General features: G+C 41.6%; 2 protein-coding genes across 2 annotated transcripts; both read left to right on the top strand.

Annotated features, from left to right (window-relative positions):
- The first annotated feature begins 850 nt into the window (after positions 1–850).
- Positions 851–2404, top strand: LOC139148607 (uncharacterized). Its single transcript, XM_070720093.1, has one exon. It carries the CDS (start codon positions 851–853, stop codon positions 2402–2404), a length of 1554 nt encoding a protein of 517 aa, XP_070576194.1.
- A 421-nt stretch (positions 2405–2825) lies between these two features.
- LOC139148606 (uncharacterized) lies at positions 2826–5831 on the top strand. The gene has a single exon (XM_070720092.1). It carries the CDS (start codon positions 2826–2828, stop codon positions 5829–5831), a length of 3006 nt encoding a protein of 1001 aa, XP_070576193.1.
- The last annotated feature ends 7873 nt before the right edge of the window (positions 5832–13704 follow it).

Here is a 13704-nt window from a genome sequence, read left to right as displayed (position 1 = left end):
GATACGACATTACGACGATCACAACGTAGTCGACAAATGCCCGCTTACCTCGCTGATTATGACTTGGGCGACGACGTTGAACAAGAAGAGAAATTAGTAACACACTGGGATAGATTAATTAAGGAACGTGGCCTGATGTTAGTAGACATCAACCGTCATTGTGAAAAGGCCGACAAGCTGATTAAAGATTGTGGAAGTCGAACAACATTAGAGAAAGTCAATGCACGACTTGAGAGATCATTGGCAGATCTAGAGAGGCTTGCATGTGATTTGGTGCGCCTTGCTGAGACTTCAGAGTACCCTGAAGAGGAAAAGTTTAAAGTCACTCAACACTTCACCGTTACAAAGGCACAGGTTGAGGACTATCAAGACAAAATTGCTGAACACTTGCATGCGAGAGACAAGGAGACATCTTCAACAGTTGGATCCCCTGCTGCAGAGAGGAAACGGGAGTGTCAATCACAAACTACGCTTTCAGAAACCAAAGAACAGAAATACTCTGAACAAACATTATTGCCTCAAAATTCAGAATTTGAGGTGAAACAAGAGGATGAGAGTATGAGCGATCACAAATCTGTTTCCTCACATGCCTCTGTGAAATCAGCAGCAGCTAAGATACAAGCAGAAGTAGCAACGTTACGTGTCAAACAAGAAAAGAAGCGATATGAAGAAGAGTGTAATTTGAGAGCAGAAGAGGAGAATTTACGTCAGGCAGAGCATAGGCTGCAGCTGCAGAAAGAACAGGACGAAGCAGATAGAGTGGCCCTGGAAGCAGAATTATGGGATGGTTTGAGTAATAATCAGTACATTGCTCCACCATTCAAACACAGGACTATCAACCAATAAGACGATGAAGGAGGGGACTTCAAGAATCAAAGTCAAAACTGAGGCACACTTTGATTCCCCCATCGCAAAACACCTAGAATCACTTTTCACTGAACCGAAGGTGAAGTATGATACTCCACATATTGACACATCCAAGGAAAGCTCAGAGTATGTACACAAGTTTTTCCAGGGAATAGCAAAACCATCTTTACCAAGATTCAGTGGTGAAAAGGAACAGTATCAGGACTGGCGTGAACAGTTTGAGATATTCATAAATCAAGCGCAAGTACCTGTCCGTTTTAAGATGGTCATGTTGAAAAGTTCTTTGAGTGGCCGAGCCTTGCAGTTAGTCAGCAGACTAGGCTATAATGATCACCAGTATCAGATGGCATTGACCAAGCTTGATCAACGCTATGGTGGTGAAAAGCGGCAATTTCAACGTCAACTCGATGCGTTAATTGCACAGTCTACCTTAAAGGAAGATGATCTGAAGGGTTTAGAGGATGTAGCCAATCGTCTTTGTGACTTGGTAGCAAAACTGGCAGACTCAGGTCGTGAATCAGAGTTGATTGGTCCATCTACCCTGTACACTCTGGTCCTTCAGAAAATTCCGGAATCTTTGGTGCTACAATACTACGACAGTCGTCCTAAACTGAGAGAGGATGGCTTATCTACATTTGTTGACTGGTTAAACCGACAAGTCTGTGTTCGACTGGAGTTGGCAGAGATCAAAGAGAAAGCCAAGAGGTCGTATACAGAGTCAGCAAAGTCATCCGGCACCAGGAGATCACAACGCAGTGGTACACACGCTAGTGAGACTTCGTCCAAAAGCCCTAAGGCATCTCAAGTCAGCTCCACCAGTCCAAGCAAAGACTCAGCATTAGACTCAACCACGAAACTGAGTTGCCCACTGTGCAAAGAAGCACACCACATCGTCCAGTGCAGACAGTGGAATTCGTTCTCAGTCGACGAGCGTTGGAAATTTGCTAAAGAGAATGGACTGTGTTATCGCTGTCTAAAAGTTGGGCATCACGGAAGAAAGTGTGCTGATGTTTTGAGGTGCAAAATCGACGGCTGTGTGAAAACTCATCATAGACACCTTCATAAGTCTGAACCAGCAACAGAGATTGCAACCGACACAGCTAACAACGCCTTTGGAGTGTCCAAGGACGGAAAGGTTATTCCAACCAAGGTTGCCCTCCGACTTATCCCCGTTTTCATCATCGGAAGGGCTGGTGACAAGAAAAAGGTAAATGCCTTTCTAGACGATGGATCTGACTCCACGTATATCCGAAAAGATATTGCTACTGCATTAGGATTACAGATAGAAGACAATGAGCTGACGGTGTCGACCTTGGTAAATCGAGGCACGAAGGTCGACAGCGGCCTTGTTGCTGTCACCATTGAGAGTCTAGATGGGCGAGTGAGACAGAGAATCGGAGCTCGAACCCTGAACTCTATGTGTGACAACCTAAGCATTCCAAACTGGAGAAGACACGGGAGGGAATGGTCACATTTGAAAGGAATTGACTTTCCTAAAATCCCTGGTCGTAAGACAGTAGATGATCACCAGAGTTAACACTCTCCCTTGAGGAACGAGCAGGATGCCCAGGAGAGCCGGTTGCCCGCAAAACACCGCTCGGATGGACTTGCATTGGTGTATACCATAAAGGAGGAGTCCTGAGCCACACTTCACATGTTAGTTCTTTCCATTCACAGTCAGAGCAAGATGTCGGCTTGAATGAAGCTCTACGTAACATGTGGAATTTAGATTCGTGGGAGAGTAAGAAAAGAAACGTTCTTACACCTGAAGAGCGACTCGCTGTGAGCAAAACTGCTGGATCGCTGAAGCAGGTCGGTAATCGTTACGAAATTGGCATACCATGGAGAGATGAACGCCCAGAGTTGCCTGACAACCGTAAAGCAGCGGAAAATAGACTATTGAGTTTAGAAAGAACTCTGTCGAAGAAACCGCCTTGGCAACACGTTACAGGGAGGTGATGCAGGCCAACATCAAAAAGGGGTACTTCGAAACGGTTGATGGTACAGAAGGGACTGGACCTGGTTGGTACCTACCACATTTCCCGGTAGTGCGTGAAGACAAAGCCACTACAAAAGTAAGGATAGTTTACGACTCAGCTGCCAGAACTGAAGGAGTGTCTCTCAATGATGTGATGTTACCAGGTCCAAAATTGCAATTAGACGTGGTAGATGTTCTACTACGTTTCCGCCGACGAAGGATTGCAATTGTTGGGGATATCAAAGAGATGTTCTCACAAATAGTTATGGCAAAGGAGGATCGTCCGTACCATAGAATCCTGTGGAGAGACCTGGATACGTCAAGACCGGTTACAGTGTATCAGGCAGCCCGTCTGACGTTTGGTGATTGTGCCTCTCCGTATCTAGCTCAGTATGTAATACGTACACATGCAGAGAGCAACCAAGAAAAGTTCCCATTGGCAGCAACTATATGCACTGAAAGTATGTATATGGATGATGTAATGGACTCACAAGACGACGATAACGTAGCCATCCAGGCTCGTGACCAGCTATCTGGTCTCTTAGCACCAGCTGGGTTTCAAGTTCGACGTTGGTGTAGTAACAGCACTGCAGTTCTGGAGGGCATCCCAGAAGACGAGTGTGCTACAGGAGTAAAGGTGAAAGAATCAGAACTCCCGAGCATAAAGACACTCGGAACAAAATGGGACGCGGCAACAGATACGTTTGGATTCGAATTCACCGCACAGAATGTTTCAATCCACACCAAGAGAGCTCTCCTGAGTAGAGTTGCGACCTTGTTTGATCCATTGCAGTTCCTGGCACCATTCATAATTAGAGCTAAGATGATCTTGCAAGAAGCATGGATCCAGGGGCTTGGATGGGATGAAGAATTTCCACCAAATCTGTCCGACCGTATAGCGGAGTGGTGTCTTGAATTACCACAGGTTTCCAAGATGAAGATACCCAGGTGTTATCAAGACCATCCATCAGCAAATGTGTCACTGCATACGTTCACAGATGCTTCCAGCCTTGCATATGCAGCTGTGACATACATGAGAAGCATAGGTGAGGATGGGAGAGTTGCAGTCAGATTTGTCGTCGCAAGAGCAAGAGTTGCACCACTTAAGGCAGTTAGCATACCGAGGCTAGAGTTAATGGCGGCCTTACTTGGTCTTCGTATAGCAGACAAAGTCTCCTGTGTTCTAGAGAGACCGCTGTCTCAACATACCTTTTGGTCAGATAGTATGGATGTAGTACATTGGGTTCATGGCCAATCTAGGAAATACAAACCCTTCGTTGCTCATCGAGTTGCAGAGATTCAGAGTAAAACACACCCATCACAGTGGAACCACGTGCCAGGCAAAGTCAACCCAGCAGACCAAGCCACCCGCGGCATTAGGGTACAAGAGCTAATAGCAGGAAGTTCATGGATAAATGGTCCAGAGTTCCTTTACGGAGGGTTGCAGGTATGGCCACAAAACCCTGTCACTGAATTTAGTCATTCGGGGGAAGCTCTAAAAGATATGTCTCAAGCCTGTGCTCAGACTGTCAACACACCAGCTGGGCCCGCTACATCAGAGCGTAAGTTTCCCATTGACGCCAACAGGTTTTCTATCTGGACTAGATTCGTCAGGACAACAGCATGGGTGCTGCGCTTTATCAGTCTGATTAAAGCAAGACGCACTGGTAAGTCCATAGATGTACAGCCCTATTTGGAAGTATGTGAACTTCAAGAGGCTGAAAAGCAGATACTCAAGTATATCCAGATGGAGAAATTTGCAGATACCATCAGTGATCTGAAAGTAGGGCGTCTGACAAGAACCAGACCGTTGAAATCCTTGTCACCTTTTTTGGACAGTGACGGAATTCTAAGAGTAGGTGGACGCCTTCAAAGATCCAGTCTGCCGTATGATGCCAAACACCCGCTGTTGGTGCCATGTCGCAATCATATTGCTACGCTGATAGTGCGACACTATCACATCAAAGTTGGCCGGCACAGTAAAGGAGTAAATGCTGTCCTGTCAGAGACCAGACAAAGATACTGGATAGTTCATGGTAGAGAAGAGGTCAAGAGAGTTCAATATGACTGCAGACTTTGCCGTAGACGGCGTAAAAAGGTAGCAGAACAAATCATGGCTCCACTACCATCTCACAGGATCACCGTGCCAGTTCGAGCATTCGCAAAGTCTGGAGTTGACTATGCTGGACCTTTCTACACAAAGTTGACCAGAAGAGTCATTGCAAAGAGATATCTATGTCTCTTTACATGTACTACGTCAAGAGCAGTCCATTTGGAGCTTGCCTACTCCATGGACACTGACAGTTTTCTCAACGCCTTTTCAAGAATGGTGGCAAGACGTGGGAAACCAGAAGAAGTTATCTCGGATAATGGCACAAACTTTGTTGGTGCAAACAGAGAGCTTGGTGAGCTGATTTGTGCCATGGATCAACTCAAAATTGTTGATAGTGCTGCCAATAAAGGTATAGTCTGGAAGTTCAACCCGCCATTGGGGTCACATCATGGTGGATTGTTTGAGGCCCTGATCAAGTCGGCCAAAGTTGCACTGAAAGCAATTCTCGGGGATGCACGAGTGACAGATGAGGAGTTACATACAGCCATAGTAGAGGTTGAGGGATTGATGAACTCAAGACCTCTAACGTATTGCAGTAACGACCCCACAGATGAACCTGTGTTGACTCCAAACCATTTTCTGTATGGTCAAGCAGGAGGTCAGTTGGCACCAAGGGTGGTAGATGAAGTAGCTTGCAGTCCAAAACATCGATGGCGCTTCGTTCAGGACCTCGTAAACCAAGTTTGGAAGAGATGGAATCGCGAATACCTATCTCTACTCCAGAACCGAGGAAAGTGGTGGACTCAACATGGAAATGTGAAGGTCAACGACATCGTTACATTAGTCGACCCAGCAAATCCACGGGGACATTGGCCTCTAGCTAGTCGAATTGAGGAGGTTTACCAGGAAGGGATGGGTGTGTTCGTACGGTGAAGGTTTTAAGTCAAGGCCGTACTCTCGTCAGACCCATCACCAAAGTGTGCCCTTTGGAAGCTGAATCTATAAGTAAACAGGAGGTGACCAAACCAGTTTGTCACGGAGGGGAGGATGGAGCGACGAAAGTTAAGACCAGCGCCCTCTCTGGCGGATTGTAGGATCTGTGATTTCAATGAGACGTGTTTTCGCGAGATGAGAAAACTTTTGCCATGTGTTTCTCGAATTTTCTGTGTGGTTGTAGTTTTTATCGAGTTATCGATATGTTATGAGCAGACGTCATTTTCATGTCATTGTCAGTGTTTACAAGGACGTTAGAACACTCTCAATGAGGCGGACTTACACGTTTTAGAAGACAGTGGACTTTCATGCAGGATGCACGGTAAACTGTACGTTTTTGGCTGTTCTTTTGCATCGATCACACGTACGAGCAGTTGTATTCGACGTCACCGAAATTTGTGTTAGTAATAAATACAGTTCTTTGAAAATTCGTCTATCGTCCTAACAGTGAATGTGTTTTATATTTTTTTGGAACTGCATTTTTGTGAAAGTTGTCAAGTACTTTGATTACATAAATATTGTAATAAACAAGGTCACATACTAATTTTATTTTTATTGCATTCAATATTTCTTACAATGAAGATGCTGGCAGTTATACCTGGTTCAAGAGTATTTACTTATGAACAGCAGATGAACAATGCAAGGAATAAAGGAATACACTGAAAGAGTCTGGGACCAAGGCAGCACTCTTCCTGCTGCAATGCTTCTACAAAACAAAGGATCTGGTTGGAAAAAAACTTGAAGGGAGCTAACTGTCGTGAAAGCATTGATCCTAATACTGTTTCTGCAATTATTGGTAAGTTTCATATATTCCTTTCTCTTTCCCTACAAGCACCTCACATAGTGCAATGAGTGTAACTTTATGTGAAATTAACGTATTTTGTATTTTTGCTCACATGAAGTCCATGCTGACTATTGTTATCTAACTATTGATCAACAGATACTGATGGAAGCAGAAGTGACGATGGAGATGGCAGTATCCATGGCAATACATTTCCTGAGCATTTGGTGTACAAATGGATACTGATATTGACTGATATAACCAACAGTGAGTGAAGCATTCCATGAATCTGTCAAACTTGTTTCAACACAACAGAGACTTCATACTCAGAGAACATTTCATCATTACATTTTTCACAATGCAAGTACAGTGAAACCTATCCTTAGAAACAAACCATCTCAAACTGTGCAATCATTTTTACTGGACTGCTGTTTCACATTTCACTATTTTACAGAAAAGATATGTACATTTACCTTATAATGAAGTGTGACATCACTCAGGACAGTACATTAAGCAATTTTACTATTTGTCAACATGCTGAACAATGCAAGTTTGGATATTTTGTAAAAACCTTTTCACTTCCGACAGTACTTTGATAAATGTTGTCAAAATACCAGTACAGTACTCATGCCGATAAAACAAACTTCTGAGAAACTGTATTTTACCTCTTTGTTTCAAACTGCTGAATTGAACACAAGAATTTTATTTCTTGCTCCAGCTTCAACAGTGTCATACTGATTTTTTCACACCATTTTGTACATTCAAGTTTTTGGTGAAATTGTTATTTATAATGATATTTTTAACTCTGCTGTTTGAAATATTAATGCTTATGAAGATTTTTTTATTAGCTCCCATATTAGCATATATGCAAATGGAGGCATTCGTATAAGGTGGGAAAATGGTTGTCTGTATGTATGTATGTATGTACGTATGTATGTATGTATGTATGTATGTATGTATGTATGTATGTATGTATGTCCGTCCTTATCAAAAACACGAAAACTGCAATACCTACCGTCTTCATATTTGGTACAAAGGGGCATCCTAGGTTGGAGATGTGAATTTGTTCAAATCAAAATGTTTGGATCAAAAATATGCAAATGAGGTACAAAAATGTGAAAATCCATTGAGCTGCTGCAACTCAGGAACCAGAGGGCAGAATGTGTTGATATTTTGTGCATAGGTAGGTAGCACCAATCGTTTACAAAATGTTAATTTTTACAGGGATATCTTTACTTTTGTATTTTAAGATTTTTTTTTCATTTATGGTTGAACAACTGTGCTCTTCAAAAATACATGTTGAATAATAAAAGGTTTAGAATTGTTATACCTTCTTGCCAGTGGGATTGCTCTTTGTGGTAAATTACATGGAGAGTGTACTTCTAAAAGGGAAGAAATACGCAAAGGAAAAAAAGTTTAAATTTGGAAAGTCAATTTTCTTGATCAATTTATTTTTAACTGCGTCATTGCTGCTTATTGTTACGTGCAGAGAAAACGAACAAAAGGGTGAACTCAGCAGTTTCCGTTTAAACAAAATTTATTACGAAAACAAAACTAATTGCTAAGTTAGGGACAGAGTACAAGCTTTAAAAGTGTACAGACTACTTATCTCAGCTGGGACGGCAAAGCTCCAGTCTCAGAGTTGTAACAGTCAGTCGGATGAATGAACAGTCCTTTGGCTTGCAGGCTTGAAGCTGCACAAAGTCCACAGTATAAATCCAGCGTTGACAGTGAAGGTCTTGAAAAGTCTTGAGAATGACTACTGCTGGAGTTTAGTAACACACAAGAGACACGATCCCAAAAGTCTGACTGGAAGCTGTGCACGTCCCTTTTATAAAGGCATATAAGAACAATCTAGAACTTTTATTGACATGCTAATTACTGTTCTAAAATTATCTCCCTTACACAACTAATCAACTTTCCAGAACATTCCAAACATGACTAATTGAATTCAAGGTTGTGAGGTCATCAAGGGCAGTGACCTTGAGAATGTTCTAGACTAATTGAACTCAGGTCATGATGAGTGTGGGGGGAATGACCTACATAACACACCCCCTCTTCAAAAAAAGAAAATTTTTCAAAGAAAAATCTTTCTTTTACAAATGTAATCTTGAAAAGGATTTAAGTACTCAAATTTGTTTTACTCTAAAGTAAAGTTTCTTGAAAGTGAACAACAATAAACTCTAAATACGAGAGAGACAGTCTGCAATTAAATTGTCTCTGCCTTTGATATGTCTAATGTCAAGATTAAACTCCTGTAACATTAAACTCCATCTTAGCAATCTCTGATTTTTGCCTTTAATTTCTGCAGAAAAACAAGAGGGTTGTGATCAATATAAACCACTATTGGCTGATTTGAAGAAGTAACATAAACTTCAAAATGCTGTAAAGCTAATATCAAGATAAACACTCTTTTTCAATTGTAGAGTAGTTTCTCTGGGATTTGTTAAATTTGCGTGAAAAATAGCAAACAGGATGATCTACACCATGACTATCCTCTTGCAATAAAACAGCACCAGCAGCCGTATCACTAGCATCCACAGCTAATTTGAATGGCAAAGTGAAATCTGGTGCAGACAACACTGGAGCACTTTGCAGTATGGCTTTAAGTGTATCAAATGCTGTTGGCATTGCTCTGACCAAACAAACTTTACTTTCTTTTAAGTAAGTTAGTCAAAGGCTCAGTAATTGCGGAGAAATTTGGACAGAATTTTCTGTAGTAACCAGCCATACCGAGAAAGCGCATCAGTTGTCGTTTGCAGTTTGGTATGGGAAAACTTGAAATGGCACTGATTTTGGCATCAACAGGTTTTACCTCACCCTGTCCTACAGTATGTCCGAGGTAAGTCACCCTCGCCCAACCAAACTCAGATTTTGCAAGGTTGACAGTCAACATTGCTTTACTCAGTCTCTCAAAGAACTTCCGCATGAGCTTGATGTGTTCCTCCCAGGTGTCACTATACAGGACGACGTCGTCAACGTAGGCTGCACACCCGTCTAGCCCGGATATGACGTCGTTGATCATCCGTTGGAACGTTGCCGGAGAGTTCTTCATTCCGAATGGCATCACCTTGTACTGGAACAATCCGTCTGGTGTAACAAAGGCGGATATTTCACGAGCACGATCCGTCAGAGGGACTTGCCAAAATCCCTTCAGTAGGTCAAATTTCGTCACATACTTGGCTTTTCCCACTCGGTCGATGCAGTCATCAATCCTCGGGATTGGGAAAGTGTCTGTCTTTGTTAAAGTGTTGACCTTCCTAAAGTCCGTGCACATACGATAACTGTGATCTGATTTGGGAACAAGTATGCACGGCGAACTCCAGTTACTTTTACTGGGTTCAATAAAGTCATTGTCCAGCAGGTATTTGACTTCTTCCTGGAGATATTTCGCTTTTGTTGGATTCAGTCTGTATGGATGTTGTTTTACAGGCTTACTGTCCCCAACATCAACGTCGTGATAGATGACGTTGTCCTCGTTGGAACATCTTGAAACAGGTGTTTATATTCATGGAGCAGTTCTTTCACCTGTTGTTGTTGTTCTGGCTGGAGGTGTGCCAACTTTGTAGACTCCAGCTTCTCCAGGATTTCTGAGTTTTGAAGCTTGACCGAGCCCAGCTTTGAGTTTAGAGTATTTTCACTCAAGTCAGTTTCAGTATCACTATCTCATAATGGTTTGAACTGACTGCACTGACAGGCTGAGTTATAGTAGGATTATCCCTATCCAAATATGGCTTAAGCATATTTATGTGACATAGCTGTTTTTGTTTTCGCCTGTCAGGTGTTATTATGATGTAATTTAAATCACTCAATTTCTTATCAATTAGGTATGGCCCAAAGTAACGAGCATGGAGTGGTTTGCCAGGAACCGGAAGTAGAACAAGAACTTTTTGACCTGGTTCAAACTTCCGTTTTGAGGTGCTTTTATCGTATTTGATTTTCATTGACTGCTGAGATGACTCAAGATTTTCTCTGGCTAATTCACATGCTTTAGAGAGTTTTGTACGAAAATCTGACACATATTGCAAAATATTCAGACAATCATCATCGTCTGATAGGAATTTCTCTTTAACGAGCTTAAGTGGGCCACGGACTGTATGTCCAAATACAAGCTCAAATGGGCTAAAACCAAGAGACTCTTGAATTGACTCTCTAACAGCAAAGAGCAAAAAATGAATTCCTTCATCCCACTGTTTCTCTGTGTCAAAACAGTAGGTCCTAATCATGTTTTTCAAAGTTTGATGAAATCGCTCAAGAGCACCCTGACTTTCTGGATGATAGGCGGATGACCTATACTGTTTAATGCCTAGCTGATCCATTACTTGTTGAAAAATACCAGACATAAAGTTGGAGCCTTGATCGGACTGGACACATTTAGGGAGGCCAAATAAAGTGAAAAATTTGACTAAAGCTCTCACTATAGTCTTTGTCTTTATGTTTCTCAGTGGTATGGCTTCTGGGAACCGAGTTGATGTACACATTATTGTCAGCATGTACTCATTTCCTGATCTTGTTTTTGGTAGGGGCCCAACACAGTCTATTAGTATCCTACTAAATGGTTCTTGAAATGCAGGAATTGGCTGTAAAGGGGCCTTTGGAATGGTTTGATTCGGCTTTCCTACCATTTGACATGTGTGACAAGTTTTACAGAAATGTGTTACATCCTGCCTGAGATTAGGCCAATAAAAGTGACTGAGAATTTTATGATAAGTTTTCCTGACTCCTAAGTGACCAGCCCAGGGGGTTTCATGGGCCAGGCGCAATATTTCAGCACGGTAGGGCTTTGGAACCACAATTTGATGTTTTATAGCCCAGTCGTCATCAACCAAAACATCTGGAGGTCTCCATTTACGCATGAGAATACCAGATTTTGTATAATAGGAAACAGAGCTATCTGAAGTTTTACCTTCATCATCTACCCTGTCAAACAAAGACAAAATATCTGGGTCTTTGTGTTGTTCTGCAATGAGATTTGATCTAGAAAATGTCTGACTTTGGTCAGCAGAAGTTTTACTGGAAGTTTCAAATCCACGAGGGATAACGGAATGATCCGTGTCAAACACCTGACTGAGAAAGGTGTCATTTAAGTCAACATCTGTGACATTATTTTTGAGAGTATTTTGATTCTCAGAAGTTTTCTTTGACATGGCTCGAGTAATGGCACATGAAGGAAATAAATCGGGTATCTCTTGTTCAATTGGCTCTGGATCCTGATCTAAACTAGGATTATCAGTCACAAGTGGATTAGTAATGACCTTGTCCCCAGCAAGGTCGTTTCCAAGAAGAAGGTGAATCCCTTCAAAAGGCAAAAAAGGCCTAATACCTAAAGTTACAGGTCAAGAAACAAAGTCCGAAAACAAATAGACATTATGGAGAGGAACAGAAATGTAGTAATTACAATCTACCCCCTCAATAAGAACTTTAGAACCTGGACACGACTTTTCAGAAAACGGCAGGGTATCTGCCAAAAAAAGAGACTGGGAAGCCCGAGTATCTCTTAAAATTTTGACAGGGGTAGCGGAAGAAAAATCACTAGAAAGTGATATAAAACCATTATGAATAAATGGCTCGAAAATACCCATAATGCTATCTTGAGAAGAATTGACCTTGACCTCATTAATTGGGGATGAGAGGGGTTTAACCTCAGAAAATGTGTTGCACACATTATTAGACTCTAATTGAGTTGATGAAGAAATAAAGCCGGTGGGCTTAGATCCACTTTGACCACTTTGACCTTCACGTTTTCTTTTCAATTTGAAACAATCTGACATTAAATGGCCGTCTTTCTTACAATAATTACAAGAAAGTGTACCGAACTGTTTGTCAGAAGGAGATTGAGACTTGGGATCTGATGATGTGGGAGTGTTACTTGAATTTTGTGAACTGTTGTCATTTGATTTTCTACTGTCCTTTGAGAAATTCTTGGATGAAAAGGAGGAGTTAAATTTACCTGCATTGTTTCTGTAGGAAAAGGACTGGGATGGTTTGCTGAGAAATGAAGATTTGTGGGTCAATGAATAATCATCGGCCAAACGTGCAGCAACCTCTAATGTATCTGCCTTTGTTCATTGATAAACGTCTTGATGTCACTCCGGATGCACCTTTTAAATCCTCAATCAAAACAAGTTGTCGTAATTTGTCATAATTCTGACTGACCTTTTCAGAAGAACACCAACGATCAAACAGTTGTTCTTTTGTTCGAGCAAATTCAACATAAGTTTGGTCTTTCGCCTTCTCACAATCCCTAAATTTCTGACGGTACGCTTCAGGCACCAACTCATAGACCCTTGAGAATTAATTCCTTCACAGAATCATAATCTGAAGCCTGCTCTACTGACAACTGAATGTAAATTTCTCTGGCTTTACCCACCAAAGCACTCTGCAAAAGCATAGACCAGGACTCCTTAGGCCAACTCAGACTCTGAGCAATTTTCTCAAAATGAAGGAAATATTTATCAACATCCTTTTCTTGGAAAGGGGGAACTAACCTGAAATGCTTAGTGATGTCAAACTTGTCTGAAGGGAAGAATTTTCCTGACTGTCAAGCTCCAAACGTTTCATTTCTAATCTTTCCTGCCTATCTTTCTCTCTCTGTCTTTCTTCCATTTCTAATTGCATTTGTATTTTTTCTTTTTCTAATGCCTGTCTCTCTTTTTCATTTGTAATTCTAGTTTCTTGATCTCCAAATTTGTCTGCATTTCTAATTCTAATTTTCTGAGTTCAGAGGTAGACTCGGGCTCATAATCTTTCAGGGTGGATCCTCAAATTGGCCTAATCAACTAGATGTTTGGCAATACGGTACTGTATTTCCCTCTTGCGCATAGATCTTTTGACTTCTACTTTAAGGAAATTGGCCAGTGCAATGAGGTCGTCTTTTCTGAGGGAATCAAATGTGTCCTGATCAAGGTCATCCATTTCCTCTGGTTTAAATTCCGCCATGATTAAATTTCGCTGAGTTCACAGAATACTGTAGTTTTTAAAAAAGCAGGCAAAATGTTGTCAAACGGCTCAAAATATTCGTCTCCCGGACGA

This window comes from Ptychodera flava, chromosome 13 (assembly GCF_041260155.1).
Source record: "Ptychodera flava strain L36383 chromosome 13, AS_Pfla_20210202, whole genome shotgun sequence".
NCBI lineage: Eukaryota > Metazoa > Hemichordata > Enteropneusta > Ptychoderidae > Ptychodera > Ptychodera flava.
Note: the sequence above shows the minus strand (reverse complement) of the source record. Positions and strands in the feature narration are given on the sequence as shown.